We start from the raw sequence: 21,502 nt of genomic DNA, 5'->3' as shown, positions 1-21,502 counted from the left end.
AACACTTCCTGTGTTTTAACCATTCTGGATATCCCTGTCAGCCCTGGAATTTGTTTTGGCTTGTTTTCTAGGACAATCAAAACCTTATGGTTGCCCAGCATATAGAGACCAACAGAGGCAACTGAGTTTTGTCCTTCAGCAGCTGCTTGGTATTGCTTCCTGGTCAAGAACTCTCTAATCTTGACCAGTCTAATCTAACTCTCTAATTAACAACAAAAAAAAAGAGAGGCAGTCACAGTAGGTAACAAATCATAATGTATCACAGACTCTTCTGGAAGGAGGATATTTTAAATGCCACCTTCTTTTCAGCTCAGCAGTGAATTTCCAAGTTTTAGCTTTGTATGGTAACTGCAGGAATTGGTAGAAATGTCACTTAGCATTTAGTAGAAGCACCCCACTTCCTAAACTTGAAAAAATAAATCCCAGTGGCAGACAAATATCATAGTACAAAACACTGACAAAAGCTCAAACAACACTTGACACACTCTAATCCTACTGACACACAAATATTCTCAGGTCATACATAGTGCCAAATGGCACATTGGCATCTACACCTCCCAAATATACACAACTGGATGCATTTTAGAGCTGCTTGAGAATTTAATTTTTAACAAGTAGAAATAGTGTCAAATTAATTTAGGGTTATTTACAGAATGGCTACATTACAGTGCTCCCATAGTGTAAAGGAATAATTTAACAGAAATCTATAAAATATAATCATATAAATATTTACCAATCTCTAAATACACCTTAGAGACCATCAACGTGCAGAAGGTGAGAAATAAGATTTTCCTTTAAGAGATATCTTTCTTTAGATTCTTCTGAGGACACATTTTAGAAATTTAAATTATTTATCCTGAACTATTTACTGAGCTTTGGAAGAATACTAATTATTCTCTAATTAAAGCAACTTTAAATCTAGCATGTAGTATCAGATCTTGAAAATGTCTTTGCAGGATTGCTTTGTTTCCTGTATGGGAAACATCTTCTCATAAATATAAACCAAGTAATTTATATTTTAATACAACCATCCTGTTGGGTTTTTTTTTTTCAATTCAGTGTCAAAATAAGTAACACTGCAGTTACAAGCGTGGATTCCAAGATCCAGGAATAGCCACAGGTGGACTTTGTAACACATCCATCATGTTTCAGCAGATTCAACCAACTAGCAGGACTATCATACAGCCCATGGGGAGATTTCAGTTGTATGTTTTATAAGGCTCAGCTTCTGCAGGAAGTCTGTGCAGGGCAGAGCAAGGGGGAAGGAGAACAAGACAAGGAGGCAGCGAGGGCCAGAGCTGGAAGTCTGGTGGTGTTTCTGTAGGACACCTCCTGCCAAGCCACAGAGGGGCAGCAGGACTGACACTCCAGAACCAATTCAGGATACGCCAAGCTCAAAACAAACACCTTTGTTCTCAAAGCCAGTTCCCTTAAAGCAGCACAAAAATGACACTGTGCAGCCCAGCAGTGCTCAATTGTCAAGGTACTGGACCTCATCAGATCTCGGATTAATTCAGTTATTTCTAACCAACAAAGAAACAAAGGGTATTTTCATAGCGTTTGGCCCCTGACTGCAAAGAAAATGTAGTATAATTCTGTGTGTTTAGATTATAATTGTAAAATGACTGCAGAAATCACAGAACACATGGCTGTTTTCATTTGACTTAATCTGCTGAAGCTGATACTGAGGATTTTGTCATGAATTTGCATTGTACAAAGAACAGAGGAAATTAAGGGAATAATTCCTTTAGCCTAAAATGCTGTCATTACCTCATAATCGTAATAATTCTTGAAATTGTAATTTTGAAGTAAATGAACACAGTGAATCAAAAGCCAAATTAAGAACAGCTTTAAATGCTAGGAGGCTGCATTCACTCTGTGCTCAGGGAGGAGCGAAATGTGTGGTTGGTTGTGTTTGCAAAGCAGTGGTATTTCCACAACAGAGACATCAGGAAGTAATAAGAAGCACTAATAAGCACTTTAAGGGCATCTGGAAGCAAATGTAGGGATAATATTGCTTTAGCTTCATCAAAAGAAAACTGAAAGGCAATAAACAGGCCAGTCCATACAGTATCACTGTCAGGGACAATGCAGGGACTTGTTTTGGGCCAGTCCTATGGGTATATGCAATTCCACACACTGCTGGGTTTTGTGCATTTATGTTCCAGGCTTATTTGGAGATCTCAGATATAACTACAGTGAAAAAGGCAAAATCTTAAGTCTGTAAATATCAGTAAGGTGAGACTTCATTGAAGGTGTTGCTGTAAAAATGTAGAGACCTGCAAGTGGTAACTTGTACTGCTCTGACACAGCAGCGTGTAGGAGACTGGAAAGAATTGGTAATAAATCCATACTTCACTGAAGTGCTTTCCTTCCTGCACAGTATGTGCCTGACCACTCCTGCTACCAGCAGGATCTCTGCCCTGTCCCCGTGTGCCAGTGGGTCAGAATCAGCCCTGGGAAGAGCAGTATGCAGACGTTTTGATGGGGGAAAAGTAGGTTAAAGAACATGGTAACTGCGTGGTAACAGAACACATCGATCCAATCTAGCTGAAACATGTCTCATTTGTCTGAAATCATTGTTTCAAATCCTGAGAACACAATGTAATGGTAGTAACAACTCCTGGCCTATGAAATGTTATGTAAATAACATTTTACATCTTTGGTAATGGTAAAAAATGTAAGAAATGCTGCCCTTGACTTTCTTGAAGTATCTGCTTCCCCTTAAGCAGATCCCATTGAAATAATGGCAAATCCATTACATGGCCAGAAATGGACCCAGACATAGGAAGTTCCTTCTTGAATGAAGGGGTTGCCTGAGGCCAGCCTTTTGTCCACTTTTTATAAACAAGGAAAAGGAGATGGTGGTGCTAGAGGAATATTGTTTGCTTAAATTATGACTGTTCATGCCCTAAGGTTATCCTACCAGTGTTTAAATTATTAGAATTAGGTTTTCCTGTTTTTCCCCTTTTTTTCCTGTAGCTGTAGGACAAGGGTAGCAGGGAAACTGTCTGCGTGAACAGCATTGCCAGATGTGCTAGTAAACAAGTGGAAAAATACTTATGTTTTGTAACTGCATTCCCTGAGCTGTCCCTTACAGCAGTTGTAGGCAAAATTTACTCAGAAAGGCATTTATGTGTTTCCTCCTGAACGCCTCCCCCACTGCAATTCCCCTGCCTAATGCCTAACAGGGAACAGTCCCCGTGGGGTTGGTGAGGGCACCTTTGTCTGCACTTGAGTGCACCCAGGGGCACTGGCCAGGGAGCTGCTGACTGAGCCCTTTGCTGGGCTGGTGCTGCTGTGCTCCTGTACCCCTCAAGAGGCCATGGAGCTGCCACTGGGACTGCAGAGCAGCGAGACACACACTAGCAGCAGATAAACCACCCCTTCATCTTCTGCTCCAGCAGCTCTACATCTGAGTCCTGAGCCTCACCCTGCACTGTAAGAGCCCTCACTTCTTGTGTCCCAGCGTATTCCACAAAAGGCCAGGAGCAGTGGATGCCTGCACCCAGGCAGTCCATGACCCCATGCCAACACGAGGAGGGACGTACCTTTCTTCTCCCCTGTAAATGGTACGAAGTCTTCTCTGTCCTTGTGCTCCAGCGCTTGCTTCTCCAGGTAGGAGAGCAGGCGCTCTCTGTCGAAGGGGCCCGTGGCAGGTTTAGTGGTCTGGTCCTTTTGCCGAAATCCCGCTGGAAGCAGGGCATTCTGTGGGAGAGAGGGGGGCACGGAAAGGAGAGGAGGCAGCTTCACACAGTGTTCCAAATCTCATCTCAGTGTTGTTGGTTTTTAAGTGAAATAATTCTTTGCATAATGCTCTTCAGTGACAGCAGTGACACACATTGCCCAAATGTAACCACAAGACCCAGTATATCATCCAGTCTTCTTCTTTTACTACCCATTAATATTTGTATTAACCACATTTACAATCACAGCACCAAACAACTAAGTACAGTCAGAGTCCTTTGTAATACATATTATAACCAGAGTTTGCAGTCCAGGTATACAGACCAGGATACATTTTCTGTACATTTCCTTCTATTCCTTTACTCTTTTTCCTCACCATTTTCGTCTCTCTCATTTTAAAAAAATTTCCTTTCATTCTAAAGCAGATGTCTCTCAGGCTTCAGAAATGAATGGCATGCACCAAAGAGACTGGTGGATGAATGAGGTAGACTTCAGCTATTCAGGGTATGAGGAAGCAAGCAGATAGTTCCCACTTTCAACACGTAGCTGGGGGATCATGTGATTTCATCTGCATCCTGTAACACAGGGATATGCATGGGGCCCCCATGCTTCAGTCCAGGAATCCCAGACAGGAATACAGGTAGGTGGACCTTGCAGTGCACCTGCAGTAAAGCCAACGTGTTGAAGGTGCCCCAGAGTACTTCGGAAACTCTTCATCATGGGCCAGAACATGCACAGTAAATCTGACCCATGGCAAATACCCAGGGAATTCCGAGCACATCCAGTGAACTCAAGTCACTAGTCATTCTACCTGTGCATGCACAAATGTGCCCAGAGTGCTCCAAATTCACTGCACATATGTAGCATGACTACAAATGCACTGTGGCCTGATTTATTTGGTTGGTTGGTGTTGTTTTTTAATGTTTTTCTGTGTCTCTGTTTGAGATGCCAGATACTTGAAAATACCAGAAAACGTAGAAGTGGCAATAATGTGGCAAGTGGCAACACGGAGGGAGAGAACAGCAAAGCCCCCCCTTAATTTCCAGGCAAATTGCTGTAGAACTAGAAGCTGTAAATCTACTGTGTTTCTCCAAATTCATTTTGCCTCCAGACTGAACAGATTTTATCTGCCAGTTTACCTGCCAGTTTGCAAATCCCTACATCAGTTTGAATGGTTTGGGGTAGGTACAGTCAGAATTCCCAGCATGCTTGTGACTGTAACCTCGTTATTGTAGGACCAAGTGGTTCTCAGACCAGAGAACTTTAAATTCTTTGTGAGAATGTCTTCAAACATCCAATTTATCCTTACTCTCTAGAAAATGACAGTTGTGAAGCTGAAGCCTATTTTTCTTAATCATGCCCAAATATGTTCTCTTCAGCAAAAAATATATGTGCTGAATGACATGGTCAGCAGATTTCAGAAGTTCAAAAGACCTGATCTCCATAAACATAGGTTATGTTTGTTTATTGCTGTGCTCAGAAATAGCAGCCATAAAAAGCTTCTCATTGTGTTGCAGTGTGCCAACATGATTAAAGATTTAGACTGCAGACAAGCTCAGGTCTAAATAGGCATGGGATAGACAAAGAGCACAGTGACTTGTACAAAAGCAAGCAGCACATCACAGCAGGAATGCAACCAAAATGTCTGTAGCTGAGCTGCTCATACTCTGGGGTACGCTGTCTCTGCTGTAACAGAACACAGCTGTAAAATGCTGCAGTGTGTGGCATTGCTAACAGGCAGCACTGGAATTACCATCACTAACCTCAGGATCAAGGTCATCGAGAACATGCTCTAGCTGTTTCAGTTCATCCTCTGAGAGCTTGCTGAGTATTTCATCTTCATTGATATTCTTGTACTTCTCCAGCTCTTTTCGGAAGGGCAGAGACATGGCTCCTGCTGCACTGCTCCACTGCTGCTGCTGCTGCTGCTGCTCAAGATTTCAACCATTCAGGGGCACTGAGCTCCTCGCAGCCTCGTTCACTGTCAACAATAAAGCATTATGAGGATCTCCATTAGCTGAGAGTCCTGGGAAACCCACGTGCTGAGGGTCACATTGACACTTATTAATGAAAACAAGATGTCCTGGCACAGCACAGGGGGTGTGGGACGTCCTGGGCAGCCAAGGAATAGCAAGGACGGGTTCAGTGTACTTGGGGGCAGCAGCAAACAGAGGCTTTGAGACACAGATAAGGAAAATATTAGCAACTTTCCCCCTTTCATAGAATTATAGCTGGTTTATTTCATTTTCTTGGAAACAGCATCTGCTTGCTCTTTCGGCCAAAAGCAAAGGAAAGTGGTAGTCACAGACAACAGTCCAGAACTGACAAACAAAAACCAGAATCTTATGCCTTGAGGTATTCTATCTTATCCCAGCTTTGCTGGTGGCTGAAAGCTAACCCACACCATCTTGGCTGACTTTTTGGCACATTCTGGTTACCTAAGCATCTCTCAGGTACACTGGTTGTTAGTCTTACTTCAGTGTGTTTGGATACAAATGATAGCACTTATCACCAAAACTGGAATGAGGATATGCTAGTTATAGCTCAAAATATTATCTGTAATTCAGTCTGCTTCATGGGGGACCTGCAGAAGTTCAAAACAGTCATGAAAAAAAAATGGACTTAGTATTTCACAAATGCATTTTGTTTTAAAAGTTGAATATGACTCCTTGTTAGATGATCCCAACTGACCAGCAACAAGAAGATCTCATTTGCATGACCACAACAGTCATTGTCATGTTATCTGTCATATGACAATATGACAAAGGACTCTCTGTCTTTACTTGCTCTTTTTTTTCTTGTCCAGAACAAATTCTAGAACCAGAATCAGCCTGTTAAGGGATGGAGTGGAAGAGAATTAACTTATGATCAGAAACAGCATTAGCTGGGGACTTTCAGCGTGCTCCAGGCCCTCCCAAGTCTGCCCAGTTTCCCACAGCAGCACCAGCACTCTCCAAATTACACAGTTAGCTGTGCAGTTTTACAGCTGAGTTTTTGCAGTCACAAATTTCAGAGTTATGGTTGATATGGAAAACAGCCAACTGGCACCTACCACTGACTTATGTATCAACCCCAACTCTCATTTCCTTTGGCCAGGTCTTTAGTTGCCATAAGCTGATAAAATCCATGTGGGTTCTGTTGCTTGTCATGTGAGCTGGAAGCCTGATTTTTTTTTTTCTTTTATTCCAAATCAAAATGAAAATATTAGGAGTTTCACTGTTTAAATACTAAATATTAAAACATATCTCATTTTTTATCAAAAAGACTAGAAATCAGCAACCTATAGAAAGGGAAGTGAATAATCAGTGGATTTACAAATTTGAAATATCTGGAATTCTATGACTACTGCAAGGCTCCATAAGCCTTGACCTGAAGCACTTAAACATCCTATTCCAAGAAAAATCATTATTTTTCCTACACACTCTGTTCTTTTCCTTATTCCTGCTTTGTTTGTTGCTGCTGTTTTCCTAGCACATCATCATCAAGCCATTCCAAATGTCATGACAGAATTCAGCCATTCTTTAAATTGTGAGTTTGTTTCAGGAAGGTAGTCAGTATCTGATGTTTCACAAAGTTACAGCTGGTGTGAAATTTTCTTACAATACCAAAATTCCATCATATGCAATGAGTGTGGGGGATATTTTGGCCAAAAACAGGACAAAAGAACTAATGTTCTTGTGTACTTGTTCATTAAGAACATGAGTTTGATATGTGTTTAATCCATGCAATTTTTTATCAAAATTACTTGTTAAATGATGAAAGCATTTTATTTAAAAATGTTAAGTACATTTGTTTAAACTGTAAAAAATTGAGCTGCAGTACAACACTGCACTAAGGCATCAGGTGCCTTCTCTCAGTTCCTTTGGATAAACTCATTACAAACATAACATTTCAGCTAGCAGTCATTAACTGAGCTAAAAAATTTCTTTGAGGGGATTACAGCTTTTTAAAACTATTTAAGTATAAATGGTTATTTTACTAAGAGTTTAATCACATCCCTGGAAAAGGCAGAAATGTAATCCCAAGGTTAGGGTAATTAAATATTGTAGGAAAAGCAACTCGTAAGAGTCCAAGACAGTTTCCCTGGCTGAGGGTCAGCAGTCCAGTTGTGCAGGACACCTGGTGCCAGCAGCTCTCCCTCGGATGTACAGCACTGCAGGAGTACAGTGAGGAATGGTTTCACTGGGAGCAGCAAGGCCATGGATCCGAGAGCTTCTGTGAGGTCTGCAGAGCTGAGCCCCCGTGCTCCTGGGGAGGCACTGCTGGGTATGATCTGTGCACCAGACACTCCCCGTTTCCTTGTGGATTGCCCAAGTGCTCAGCCATAAAGGGAAGATGTGCCAGGAGACACTGAACAGGTGACAGCTCTCAATATTGTAACTTTTAATTATTAAGAAGAGAAGGCGCTTGGCCATGTGCAGCAGGGATATCCCAAAGAGAAATATAAACCCAGATAGTACAGGTGTATCAGCCTAACTTCTCTCATGGCATGAAGTACTGTGTTGAATAAGCTTTATTACATTGATAATGCATGGAAGAGCCTGAAATTGTGCTTTTCTTGCCTGTGCAGATTTGCAACAAAAATTCCCTTGATATTTTCCCTTTCACAACAGAATCCTACTCTTTTGTGACTGAACAAAAGCAGAAGACACTGCTTAGGGAATGTCTTTGTCCACAATGCCTGCAAGCAGTAAAGCTTTTCTGGAGCTTTCACTCTGGTGCACAGGCTGGGCTGGAACGCCCATTGCTCACAGCCTGGGTTTGTGCTCTCCATCGACCTTTCACCGGAGGCAGAAACCAAGGGAGCCAGATAAATCCAGCAGTTCAGCATCAGGCAGTCTGGGAAGGAAGGGCTGAACTCTGGATTCACACACTCTGGAAACTGCTGTCTAATGTGATGATAACGATCTCCACCTTCCTAATTGGATTTCATGCTGTTAATTTTGTGTATGTAAATAGAGCCATATGCTTTCTGCGCAGCTCCTTACTGCGCCCTTCCTGAGTGTGCACAACTATTTACTTCTTGCACACTACATCCACTGGGTTTGCTTTGTTATAATTAGTGTATGAAAACTTTAATTAGTTAAAAAAGCAGTCCTAACCAAGAGCTCCCTGCTGCTGTTATTTTGAGCACATCAAAGCAGATCAGGTGTCACACAGCAGAAGGAAGATGTCCAGTCTAACCACAGAGGCAACACACTCCTGAATGTTACACTGCATTACACTGAGGGAAGCAGGATGAGGGACCATGGATGAAGTTTCTCTTCAAACTTACTGGGAAGAGTGAAAGAGATTAAGGAATGGGGGAGCACATATCCCATTTGTTTTTCTCCACTGAATTTCAGTATGAAGCATCTTAGTTTCTCATGGGCCTAAGCCCCCACTGATAATCAGCAAAGCCCAACAGGTGAGATCTGTGCTCATTCTGGATGGGGCAGAACTGTAAGAGGCATTTCTGCTACCCACATGCTACTTTTAAACCTTTGTGGAGCTCAGAGGTTTCACAGTGAGCTTCAAAGAACCCCTTGCTCTATTTGTATTTCTGACTCCTTCTAAAGAAAGAAATACATACGGTTTTATTTGGGACAGCATTTCGCCTATTCCTGTCAACATCAGGATTCAAAATATGTTTTCAAAGAGAAAAAGGGTGTCATTAGTCAGCCTGCATAAAATCATTATTGCTCTGCGTGGTTAACAGCTGCTGTGATACAACCCCTCTATACCTTGCCGTGTTCCATGAGTCCGTGTTCGTTACGCTCATACACTTCTGAAAGGGCTTTCCAGAGGAGCCAAGCTGTGGTTTCTGCTGATACCATAACACTGGGGTAATCTTCTACTGCTGATACAGATGTTTCTTTCTGAGAGTGAATCTCCTCTGCTGAATTAGTGTTGAACGTCACAGAGGTCTCACTCACATTTGCTCGGATCCCTTAGGAAGTGTTGGGACAACCTGAACTGCAGAATCTCCTCTGGACCAGCAGCTGCAAAGGCACCTCAGGTCACTGCTGCTGTCTAAAACACAGATACACACTTAGAGAAACATCTGCTGTAGAGATGAGAATAGAGGATGTGAATTTCCAGGTTTGATAGCCTGTACAAGCTAAGAATGAAGCTGCATGGCAATGTGCATTATGAAGTACAAACGTGACAAATGGGAAATAATCTAATAGAGCTCTTTGCATTCTTATTGGGGAAAAAAGTATTTTTTTATAATTGGGTTTGAGAAATTGTTCTTACTTTTGCAAATAATGGGAAGTGGTCTTTAGAAAGGAAATCCTGATGCATGACCTGTTTTAAACTCTCTCTGTATCCACAGTGGTGGATATTTGTGTTTTGAAAAACATTTGTGAAACCGATCCATAAATGTGGAAAAAAGTCTTCCCTTTCTTTAAATAGACTCATGTAGCTAAACATGAAAATAAAAAACAGGTGGAATTAATCTCAAGTTAAACTGATACTGGACCAAATAAATAGGATTGGGGCCATTATGATTAAGAGCCGTATTTGTGCAACACAAGCAGATGCTCAGTAGAAGGAGGATGATTGTCCCATGCTGTCCAGGCAAGGGAGTGCCCCCACCAACACACTGAATCCAGTGCCAGACAAGGAACATCTCTGCTGTCTGGGAATGGCTATGAAAAATAAGGCTGAGCTGATGAAAGCTCAAACTTAAAAAAAAAAAATTAGAAATACTCCATTGTCTGACATATAAATAAGGTTCCTTTTTAATTTTTATACTTAAAAGGCAAGACAAATGTACCAGTGTACTTTCTAACCATGAACATATGGTGGATATATACTGGAGATCATGTTTTGCAGTAGGAGGTTCGGAAATCCCAGAAAAGTTAGAAGGAATGCATTAGGGCCAGCACAGAACACAAGTGTGGTAGGAACACAGCATTATGGAACTGGGATTTGTGTGTGTGTGATGAGAATAATATTAGCTACAGGTCCTGATGTAGATGCAGCAGACGTGTCAAAGGAATTCAAATCGGTAGAAAATGGAAGAGAGGTCTGTAGGAAAGTATTTCCTCTTCTAGAATCCCCAACATTCTGCCTGTTTCCCCAAAAATACTTCAGAAGAACTCAGAACATAAGGAGTACTGAACTCCAATTTAGTCACCTTTTCTAACCCTTTTCCTTTCATGACACAGCATGGTCACTTTGTGGAGCAGAGCAAATCACCTGTTTGAGGCCCTGTGGAACTGGGTCCTTCAGAGGGTGTCTCTGGGGCTGGCAGGGGCGAGAGCTCAGCTGCACTTGGCACTGCCTCAGGGCTGGCTCTGGGACACTCACAGTGTGGCCAGACCTCTTCTACTCCCAGGCCAGCTGCCATCCTTTGTCATACTGCAGCAAAGAATCCTCCAAATCCCTGTATATTTAAAATGCTGTTTTCCTCCAGAGCTAATGTAGGGTTACTCCATGTTCTGTTCCCAGCAACTGGTTTAGTCCTATATAGAGAGCAGTGAATAATTAACAATTATGTTGTCCTAATATTAGACTAGGCCTGAAATTTTAGGATAATCATCCAGTGATGAGAAACTCCGCTTCCTAATTGGATGTGGCATTCTGAACCTTGGTAATGTTTATGCTGCGCTGTAGTTTACATCACACTTGGCTGCTTAAATGGAGGATTGATAAGTTCCATGCAAATAAAATGTGAGACATTAATTCACTGTAATGGGACTTTGGTCCTGCCCTTTATAAAAAAGTAACCACCATGTATATTGCAAAATTATCCATATGAAAGCACTGTTATTTATAGAAGACATAAAGGGATGTACTCCCTCTGATTCAGATAACATGAAAGGTTTTTCCCTGGTGATTCAAGAAAGATGAAACATTGACGCTTCTCCCACTGATGCAGAATAATGTTACATAATGACCAATTTCTAATTGTTTCTAAAATAACATTAGTGGTGTTACTCATAAGCATTCAAGACATGAAACAGAGTCCTGGAAAGGAAGTATTTCTTTACAATGCCTTACGAATTTATAGCTTGTTTCTGGGTATCATGATATTTTTAAATCATAACCATTAGGATTGTTTCCAGACAAACATATGATGACTAATTATACAGTGACCATATAATGATTTAAGTCTTATTTTAAAAACCCAACCTTTAAATCACTCAATTCCTACCTCCAAGAAGAGGATGATAGAACAAACCTAAGCCCCGCAGACATTGGTGGGATTGTGTATGGTGGTGTGACATTTCAGAGATGCATCAAGGATAGGGAATGGAAAAGACCAGAGACCTGTTTGTCTGTCGTGTCCCCTGCAGATGAACACTCCCCTTGCTTTTAGAGGGGTAAAGCTTAGTTATAAAGCAGTGAAACAACCTTTCTACTCATTGCAACTGGTAACCTTGTAGAACTGGAAGATAGGGTTCTTCCCTTTATAGAACTTAGTGATGATTTGAAAATCTGTGCAATGTTAATTAGCTTCTCCAAGATAAAAACATAACAGTCACTGTCTGAAACTGAGGGCGGTGTGAAGTGCATGGCTGAGAATCCTGGAGGACAGAGTCTTTTTATACAGGCAAAATAGACTATGAAGTGGCAGCTCCACCCACGATTTGTCATCTGTAAGCTTCACTGTGACATGAACAGAAATGCCCTGCTGCTGAGCTGTACCGCTGGTGGCTGACTGATGGTCCCTTGGATGAGACCATAAGTGCCCATTTGATGGCAAGTAGAAGAAAATGGCTTCATTATCTTCTGTGGGGCACCAATGATATTTTAACCTCCTTTGATAACTACCAGACCAGGTTTGCAGTAGACAGGTGCTGACTTACTGGGAACAGGTAAAGAGCTGTACCCCCTGGTCAGCACTGTCCCAGAGCTGACATCTCCCAGTCCTGTGACACAGCAGCCCATGGCTCTGTGGTCCCCAGAGAACACAGATCATGCACATTACAGGTACAGCTGTGATGTTTACAAGGTGGTGTCTTCACCCAGCTCAGTGTCCCTGTGATCAGCACATCTACCGTGAGCGCCCAGCAAAGCACACTCTGGGCTGTGAAGGACCTGCAGCTTTGCACAGAGGCAAACTTGGGAAGCCAAAGGCCAGGTTCTGGTATCCTCCTTGACTGATCACATCTACAGGGAACCAACTGCTGTGGAGCCCTAAACACCATCAGCCACATGAGAGCCTCTGCCAGGAGAAAGAAATGCCTTGCTCGAGGTCAAATGGGAAGTCTGTGGCAAGATAAGGAATTGAACCATCTTCCCAGTGTCAAGCATTGGACAGCTTTTCCTTTGGCTATGGGTCCCTTCTTCCATGGACATCTTGTACATTTGAGTGGATCTTTTAAACAAACAAGACACACCAAGTGAAAACACACCAGAGACCCAAAAGCCGGGTACAAGCATGTACTAATGACTGCAGAACCGAGATCCTTAATAATGACCACTGCTAGGTACCTTCTAAATAAACCTCTTTTTGCATCTTTCCTAAGCTGCTTTTTCTCCTTACAATGTAAGGAGCAGTCATAACTACCAACATTTTTTGCATTTCTTCTGTAAACCAAAGCCAGAAACCATGCATGATGTGCACATCCCCACAGCTGAAACAACAAACAGGAGAAGGAATTACCTGGAAATTGACTTTTTATTTTTACAACAAAATAGATCAGACCAGCCCTGGAAACAACAACAACAGTGTTTGTTTTCCACATGTTGGAAACATCAATAGGAAAAAGGACACCAGGTAACATCAACTCGAGCACTGTTCCACCTGTGCTGCCAACAGATAACGAATCAAGTGCTAGTTTTTTGTCATCACTGTTCTCAGATTTCCCTATTTTAGCACAGCAGCTGGACACTCAGTCCCAGCTGCTCTTTGAAAGGATTTTAAAACTAAGTTTACAGATTTCTGTGGCACCAAATAAGGATGGCCAAACACCTTTGTTAAACAGAAGCCACCACTACACTCGTCTGCTGTGGTCAGTAAACAGAACACAGACATTCACCGCACTCTTAACCCACCACGTGCAAACACCTGTGGCTACAGGATGCTACCTGAGCCCTTTCAGTGCAAGAACCTGCACAGCCACCTCAGCCTCAGTCAAAAGGACACTCAATCACAGGAAGCCATCAAAGTAGTAGGCTCAATAATTAGGAATGCTACCAAAAAACACCCATAGAACAGATTACTAACAGCAGAAATGCATAAACATTGCTTGCCAGAAGTTGTGAAATACTAGAAATAATAATAATGTGGGGAAGAGGAAAACATATGCGATGAGAGAGCAAAGTACACCATTCTGAACAAAATTATTTAGATTATCAAGATGAGAGAGGTTACTGGCTAAGTTCAGACATACGACCAAGCTGGATAAATGGGAAAAAAGACACATTATGAATTTAGGTTGGTGAAGTCACTGAAACGAGTCACACAACTGTCTTCCTTTTTCTTACACAGGGGTAAAGATTTAAATATATCCATAGTGGACTATGGACAGTTAAGATGTGCACGGCATAGGCACCAGCGCAAAGGCAGGCAGGCTGTTAGACAGCAAATGAGTGCAGAATAGCATGGAAAGGACTGCAATATTGTCAGTATAATTCAGTGAGACATCCCTGAGTTTGAGTTTGGTTTTCTAGTAACTATGTCCCTTGCAAAGAACTAGAGGATGTGATGCCTACAGTACTAGGCCAGCTGGTCCCAGGTGTTTCTTTCCCATGACATGTTCCTCTTTCCAAGAGCGAAGGGCAGAACAGTTGTTGTTCTAGGACAATTTGTGAGAATAATCAGTTAAAGAAAAGCTTGTATATGATAAGAAATTGAAAGACTGCATCTATTTACTACAAACAGGCAACTCAGCTTGCTGAAGATTTCCTCTACTCAACACTCTCAAAAGCATAGAGCTACACAATGTATCATTCATGGTATAAAAATATAATTACTTCTTCCAATTATTTTTAAATTGATATTTGATATTCATAGATTTCTGAATTTGTCTCATTAGCAATGATGTTAGAATTTTTTTCAGAAGTTTATGTCACTGCTAAGCTCAGGATGGTTATGTTAATCTAACCAGTCGTCATTTATTTTTTGCTGTTTATAGTCCTCAGTTATCTCTACATGTTCGTCATTGATCAACTGTGGATTTTTACTCTGGCAGAAGAAATTCCCCCAAAGTTTCCATCAAAGCAAATCCCCTTGAATTAGGGCACCTCGATAAATTTTTAATTAGAAGATGACAGAACAGAGAGTATGTAATATCTAATGCCAATGTGCAGGTTTTGAGGGCACACTTCGCTCCTCATGACCTTGGAAACGTTCCTAAATTTCCTAAATCGGTTCTGTTCCTGAACCTGTCATAGGTTCGCTTGTTCTGACCCGCTGCCCGGCGGCGGAGCAGAACCACCCTCCGCCGGTCCTGCCCTATCTGTGACATACAAAAGGCAGGAGATCTCCAAGCAGGGGCAGCTCATCTTCATTGACACGAACACCTTCTTTTCGTATTTGATTAGACCGCCCCATCTAATTTCTGTCCTCCCACGCGTGACCCGGAGGGTGCGAGCGCTCCGCAATAAACGCGCGCGCACTCGCCCGTCCAAGCCGCGGAGGGGCCGGGGCGGGCGCTGCGCTCTCCGCCGAGCCCGGGCGTGGCGGGGCCGAGCCCGCCGTGCCCCGCACGGTCCCTGCCGGCGAGCCCGGGGCGCGGCTGCGGTCGGATCGGGGCCGCCCCGCATCCGCGCCCCGCGCGGGGATGCTCCGCCGCACCCGCCGCGCCCCCGCACCGCCCGCGCCGCGGTGCGCGCAGCCCCGCGGAGCCCCCCGGGCGATGCTGCCCCGCGTCCCGCCCGGCCCGGCCGCCCCTTACCCCGCCGCGGGGCCGGGCCTGGCCGCCGCCGCCTGCGCGCCGCTCCGCGCCCCGAGCCCGGCGCCGCCCGCCGCCTGCGCGCCCCTCCGCGCCCCGAGCCCGGCGGCTGCAGGTGGGTGCCCGGCGCGGCGGCTGCGCAGCGCGGCCCCGGCCCTGCCGGGCACGCTGGGACTCGTAGTCCGGCAGCCGCCAGCGTTCTCCGCGGGCACCGGCACCGGCTCCGGTCCGACTGCAGCGGCCCTCCCGCCCCCGGCCGCGCCACCCGCCCGCTGCCCCTGCCCCTCAGCCCCCTCTGCTTCTGCCTGCCCCAAGCCGGCAGGTGAGGTCCCGCCTGACCCACACACCGCCGGCGCCCTTGGCTTGCCGTGATGCAGCCTCAGCCTCTCCCTCACCTGTGTGGCTCATGAGAACAGACTGCGCCGTGGTTTGGGTGCTCTGCCAGCCGCCGCCACCGCCCCGGCCCCACGCACAGCTCTGCCCGCACTCCTCGCATGTGGGGCACGGGCTCCTCGGCAGCCGTGCTGCTCAGCTCTGGGCACACGTGTCGGCGGCTGATCCCAAGGAACATGGTTTGCTCCTCTCAACACCCGCTGCAAGCTGAGCCAGCCAAACAGGTCCTGCAGCAGAAACCTGCCGGCCCTCACCCTGAACTAAGATGTGTCACCCCAGGGAGCCAAATTTGGAGTGGAGAGTGCTGGCCTCTGAGACCATTTCGATGTTTTTCCTTTCTTCTGTTAAGTAATGTTGGCAATTCAATTTATATTTGTTCCATTATTCCGTAGTAAGGTTAACCACTGGTTGAAATTACATGTAATATTATTTGAGTGCACCCCTTGTAATTAAGCATACCTGCAATTTTATTTATCTGAATGCTTTCACCGGGTGCTGTGATTTAGTTGAACAGAGGCCCTTGATTCTGAGCACTAAGTGATGAGTCACGAGCAGCAGAAAAGCTGTTCCAATGATTGGAACATCTTTAAGTTTCATTTCACGTTGGCAGGAAAAGACGACATTGCCTTGTTAAGAAGCAGATGCTGCACTAGAGTTGAATTTTCCTATGGAAAAAAAAACACAACTAGGAAACGCCTTACCCTGCCAAACACCTCAGGCCTCTGTAGCAAGACTTACAGCAGAAATCTCAGACTACTACGAGGGGCTGAAGGGTTACTGTGGATACTAAAAAGCTAGGAGCAGAGGAATTTTCCAGCTGCTGCAGCATCCTGTGAAGTTTTTCTTTCTCATGCAAGCTAACTGAGAAACAGTTTGAGGTTTTTGTAAGCCAAGGCTTTATCTCACAGGTGCAAACTTGTTATGCTGGTCTTGTTTTGGTACACTGAAGAAGATATTTTGAAATGGGTGTCAGAGCCTCCACCAATCACCCTGAGAGGTGGATGGTCAAGCGACCAATGGGGCCATGCCACCCTTGTGAACAAAGCTATATAAACTGATTTCTATAATTGCATATGGGCCTTTTAGCCACTTACCCTGAAACCGGGTACATGTTGTCTTTGGCTGTTCTGGGTACAACAGTGACAGGGTACCATGGCTGTTTGGCCACTGCTCCAAAGCTGCAGCTACCTGCTTGGAACCTCCTTGCCTCAAACTTCTTATAAAATGGGATATCCAGCCTTAAGTTAACAATGCTTTTGCCAAACATCTAAAATGTTTTCAGATCAACAGAACTGGAAAATAATCAGATCCCTTTCCCTTTCCTTCTCTGCCTTGAAGCATTCAAAGAAAACAGGGTTTGCATCTGTGGTTTTATTTGTTTGGTCCCAGAAGCATCAGGGAAGCTGAACCAAACTGCTTGGAAATCTTCTTGCTTTGTAACTTGGTGGCTCAGGCTGAAGAGCAATTTGTTGGTTTGGTGGTGGGGTTGAAGCTTCCCTGCAAACAGGTCTCGTTCAGCCATGAGACAGAAATGTGGATTTAATTATTGACATGAATTAAACCCTCTTTTGGGATTTAATCTTGGTCTGTAGGATCAGGGCTTGAATGAGTCACTCGTAATTCTACAAATACTGGGAAAGGGAAATGTATGCCATCTACACAGAGTGAAAGTTAGCTTTGGGCGTTTGTTTTTTGATAAACCCCTGCAAGTTTTTTCACTCCAATTTTCTGGTCACGCCTTAAAATGTATTTATAAAATTGAAACTCTTTCTCAGCTGATATGAAAGGAAGAAATCCTCCCATGCTGACTTTCCCATCTGCATGCCTTATATCTGATACAAATTCGCTTCATATTACTTTCTGTTAAAAATGTAACTATCCTGTGCAAGGAGTGTGGAGTTCAGCTGAAGGCAGGATTCTGCTCTTCTTTGGCTGTGGTTTCATGTTTCTTTCTTCTTTATGCCTCATGCATGGAATTTGCAATCAAAAAATTAGAAATGCGATCCATCTCTGTTTAAGAAAAGGTGCAGGTCGCCTGTATTCATGAGACATACTGACAAAAACATACATGGTAAATAGATTAAATGCAGATGTACTGGATAATCTTCCATTCTTCCTAAACTGCAACATAAAACCACAAATGTATTCAATTCACGAATCTGAGCTATATCCCGTCTCTGGGCTACACGCGATCCCATTTATGGGCTATGCCTGCTGTGATACATTTACATCAAATGTCTGTGGCCACCTGCACTGACCATACTTCCCATGTGTGGGATTCCCAGGCTAGCACCCTGAAGGCACATCTGAGAGGGCAGGCTAAGGCTCCCAAGCAGTCCTTTTTTTTCCCTGGCAGAACCTTTGCATAACATTTTGCCCATCTAGGCTTTTAATTTTATTTTTATTTACGTATTTGACCTGTTGAAAGAAGCACAGTGGCAGAGTAAACACCCTAAGGATACAACATATAAAGGGACAGCTACTCTAGAAAAAAATTCACTCCACTCTGTGGGATGCCTTTGAGAGCTGGGGTCCTGTGGATCCCAAAACAATGTATTTCCTGGCTCAGCCTTCCCTATACCCAGTGACAGTTTGTTTCAGAGGCTCTATGGTAAATGCAGTGTAGAGGTTTGGCATTTTTCCAACATGTCTAAGCTGGGCTTACTGCCAGCAGGTTGTACCAGTAAATCATTAACTGGGGCACCCAAAAGCAAGTTTTGTTTCACTGAGGTATTTGTAGCCAAAATGTGGTCAGTTGTTTCAAAATGTTGTTGCATTTTTTAAATAAAAAAAGCGGAGGGGCTGTTGTTTTTATCTGGTTTCCTTATGACGCAGCTTGTAAGACTTGGCTTAATTAATTCCTGCTAGAACTGGAGCTTGTCTTTTAGACAACATCTGGACTTGATTACTGTGTTGTGCATGTTTTGATCTCTTCCCTTAAAGACCAGCTGTTTGATCAAATTCAGTGACCTGTAAATAAAACCCCCTGGTTCAATGCCTGATCAGCAAATTTCAGACCTAAGGTAGAGAAAAGATTCGACTCTTGCTCACATGTAAAATTACTGAATTGGGGAGATACTTCTGAAATGGCCTTGAAAGAAAAGCAATCCATATAATCAGCCTCAGTTCATAAGACCTTGGTGGTTCAGGCCTTAAAACGTTGGCCAGCAGCATTTCAGCTGGTCAATCCCCTACTATATGCAGAGTGGATTTTTTTAAATTGCATTGTTTTGACAGATAATTGGATTTTCTTGGACTGTTTTCTAAGGCGAAGTACAGTAATACATTAAATAACACTAATGTCAAGTCCTCTGGTATTTCACCCAAACTTGATTCCTGTGAACCCTTCTACATCCTCAGCACTCTAAATCCTGAAGAAATCCATTTAGATTTAGATGCTGTATTTGCCATGGTAGTAACACTAATAATAAATATCTTATCTGTACCAGTTAATTCGCAGCAGTAGATATCAAATTGAACCACAATTTTCACTTTGCAGGCGTGGAAAGTGAGGCACAGAACAGATGGCTATTTGAAGTCTGGGGCTCACTTGGCAGGCCTGCCACTGGGGACAGGAACAGGCTGAAGGCTGAAAGGTGGAAGGGATTTCCCACAGGACACAAGATGACCACTACTGACCCTGGGGCCAGACCCCAGCACCTCACCATCCTCTGTGCCCCCTTACAGAGCTCTGCACCCCTGCTCTGCTCCAGGAATCCTGCTCAGAAGGCTTAGGTTGGTTCACACTTCCCTGGAGACGCCCCGGAGTAAGGGCAACATGACTCTGCCATCCACAGAGATGTGGCTCCTCGTCCACCTGCCCCAGCTCTGCCCTCTGTTCTGGGATGAGAATGAGAAGACTTTGGCCAAATCCCCACCTTTTTTACATTGTCACATTTAAAGTGGTTTTCTCCTCAGATAGGAGCAGGAGCCAAGAGGTACTGTGGTCCTCTCGTTACAGGGTCTGCTAATGGTGAGGACCTTTCTGTTCCACTTCCTTCTCAATGAATGGATCTGCAGGACGACTTCTTCAGCATTGAATTTCTCTCTTTATCCAAGGAGTCTGAGGTCCAGGGTCAGACAAAGGCCTTTTGGAGCTGACCAGTATGCACTGGGCATGTTTCTCATACCACTTTTTTCTTCCATACAGCCAGTCCCCAGGAAATTGTGTCGTTTGGGATATGTCTAAACTGTCTTAATGATCTGCTTGAGAAACAAAGCCCTGTGAGGGATGGTCCTGGATGCTGGGCAGAGCATGTCAGACCGCGTGGGCTCCTGCCGATGGGGCTGAGAGTGCTGCGAGTCTGATGGTCGGTGCTTGAGCTTGTCTCCAGACACGCCTCGGCAGGCGGGCCCTGGGCTGGCCGCAGGGCAGCCATCCACAAGGAGAGGGAAAAATTCCCAAACACGTGTAGGTAGCTACCCCTGTGGCCTCCTACCAAAGGCTGTGTAAGCTCATGGGAATGTGCTTAACCCTTTGCATCAGAACATAAAGTTCTCAAACTGTTAGTGTTGTGTCTCAAAAGAACCAGGACTGAACCATGTCCCTCTTTGCTGCCACCAGAAGAAATAAGATAATTTGTTTCAATCTGAATTTGGCCACTCTCATAAAAAAAAAGATATATGGGATAGAGGGTCAGGCATCACTTTTTGTCACCATCTACTTTACTGACAATATCCTTCCTTTCTATATCCTGTGTGAATTCCCCAGACAGGAAGAAATTTCTGTCTCAAGCCATATACTTTGAACCAACATTCTTCGTTTTTACCACATCAGCACTGTACAGAGTAAATATATTATGTTTTAATCAGTTTAGGATTGAGTCGGAGGCTGTGGACGCTCCTTTCCTGCTGTGCTCAGCTCAGTGACCAGCAGCCAGGAGCTCCAGGCTGCATCTGCTCTTGCTGTGCATGCACATTGTTTCAGCACCAGTGGAACTTCCACTGCTGTCCAGGTCTTCTGTTCACATTATAAACCTTAAAAAAATTGTATACAGAATATTGTTTACTGACATGTGGTGTTTAGTAGGCAGCTGAAAGGTCCCAAAAAATCACGTTGATTAAGCACACACCAGCACATAGGGCGCGTTGGTGCTTGGATTCCACCTGCTGCGCGCCAACAGAAGCGCTGAAGGAGCTCTGGCCCAGAGCTTCCTAGGAGAAGCCGCCGTGTCCCTGAAATTGCCCCCCTTGTGTTTCAGAGAGTGACGGGGCATTGGACTCCCCTGCGCGGTGGCCCGCCTGGCAGCCCAGGGGGGGGAAGCTGCATGTTTTCAACAGAGAAGAAACAAAATGTGGGCACAGGTGAAGACGAGGAGCTTGAAGGGGCCAAAGGAAGGAAGAAGCTACAAGAGAGATCTGCAAGGCCGTGGAGCGCCGAAAAGGCACCCATGAGCTGGGCGGCCCCGGCGCTTTGCGCCCGCCGGCAGCAGACGCGGTGCGCCCGCAGGGAGGGGCCGCCACAGCCCCCTCAGGCAGGCTCCGACGGACCCTGCAGATCGCCCCGATCCAACGCCCTGCCAGGGACAGGGCACCTCGCACAGCCCAGGCTGCTCACAGCCCCGTCCAACCTGGCCTTGAGCACCTCCATG

At 44.5% G+C, this 21,502-nt stretch overlaps 1 protein-coding gene and 1 long non-coding RNA gene across 4 annotated transcripts in view; one reads left to right on the top strand and one right to left on the bottom strand.

Annotated features, from left to right (window-relative positions):
• Window positions 1–16,016, bottom strand: part of TMOD2 (tropomodulin 2) — a 35,073-nt gene extending 19,057 nt beyond the window's left edge. The window contains exons 1-3 of one of the 3 annotated variants that reach the window (XM_048317541.1): window positions 15,914–16,016; window positions 5,451–5,668; window positions 3,552–3,708 (exon numbers count right to left, since the gene is read on the bottom strand). In XM_048317541.1, the coding sequence (XP_048173498.1) occupies window positions 3,552–3,708; window positions 5,451–5,576 (283 nt within the window). In that variant the 5' untranslated portion in view covers window positions 5,577–5,668; window positions 15,914–16,016. Of the gene's footprint in view, window positions 1–3,551; window positions 3,709–5,450; window positions 5,669–9,410; window positions 9,601–15,521; window positions 15,562–15,913 lie in introns of those variants that run through there. The other 2 variants (XM_048317542.1, XM_048317543.1) reach the window with 2 other exon arrangements.
• The window catches only part of LOC125332552, a 56,116-nt gene extending 35,830 nt beyond the window's left edge, over window positions 1–20,286 (top strand). Inside the window, exon 3 of the long non-coding RNA XR_007206550.1 lies at window positions 19,411–20,286. This is a non-coding gene — a long non-coding RNA (uncharacterized LOC125332552). The remainder of the gene's footprint in view (window positions 1–19,410) is intronic.
• The last annotated feature ends 1,216 nt before the right edge of the window (window positions 20,287–21,502 follow it).

Source organism: Corvus hawaiiensis, chromosome 13 (assembly GCF_020740725.1).
Source record: "Corvus hawaiiensis isolate bCorHaw1 chromosome 13, bCorHaw1.pri.cur, whole genome shotgun sequence".
NCBI classification, from domain to species: Eukaryota; Metazoa; Chordata; class Aves; order Passeriformes; family Corvidae; genus Corvus; species Corvus hawaiiensis.
The sequence above is the reverse complement of the archived record's forward strand: the minus strand, read 5'-3'. Positions and strand labels throughout refer to the sequence as shown.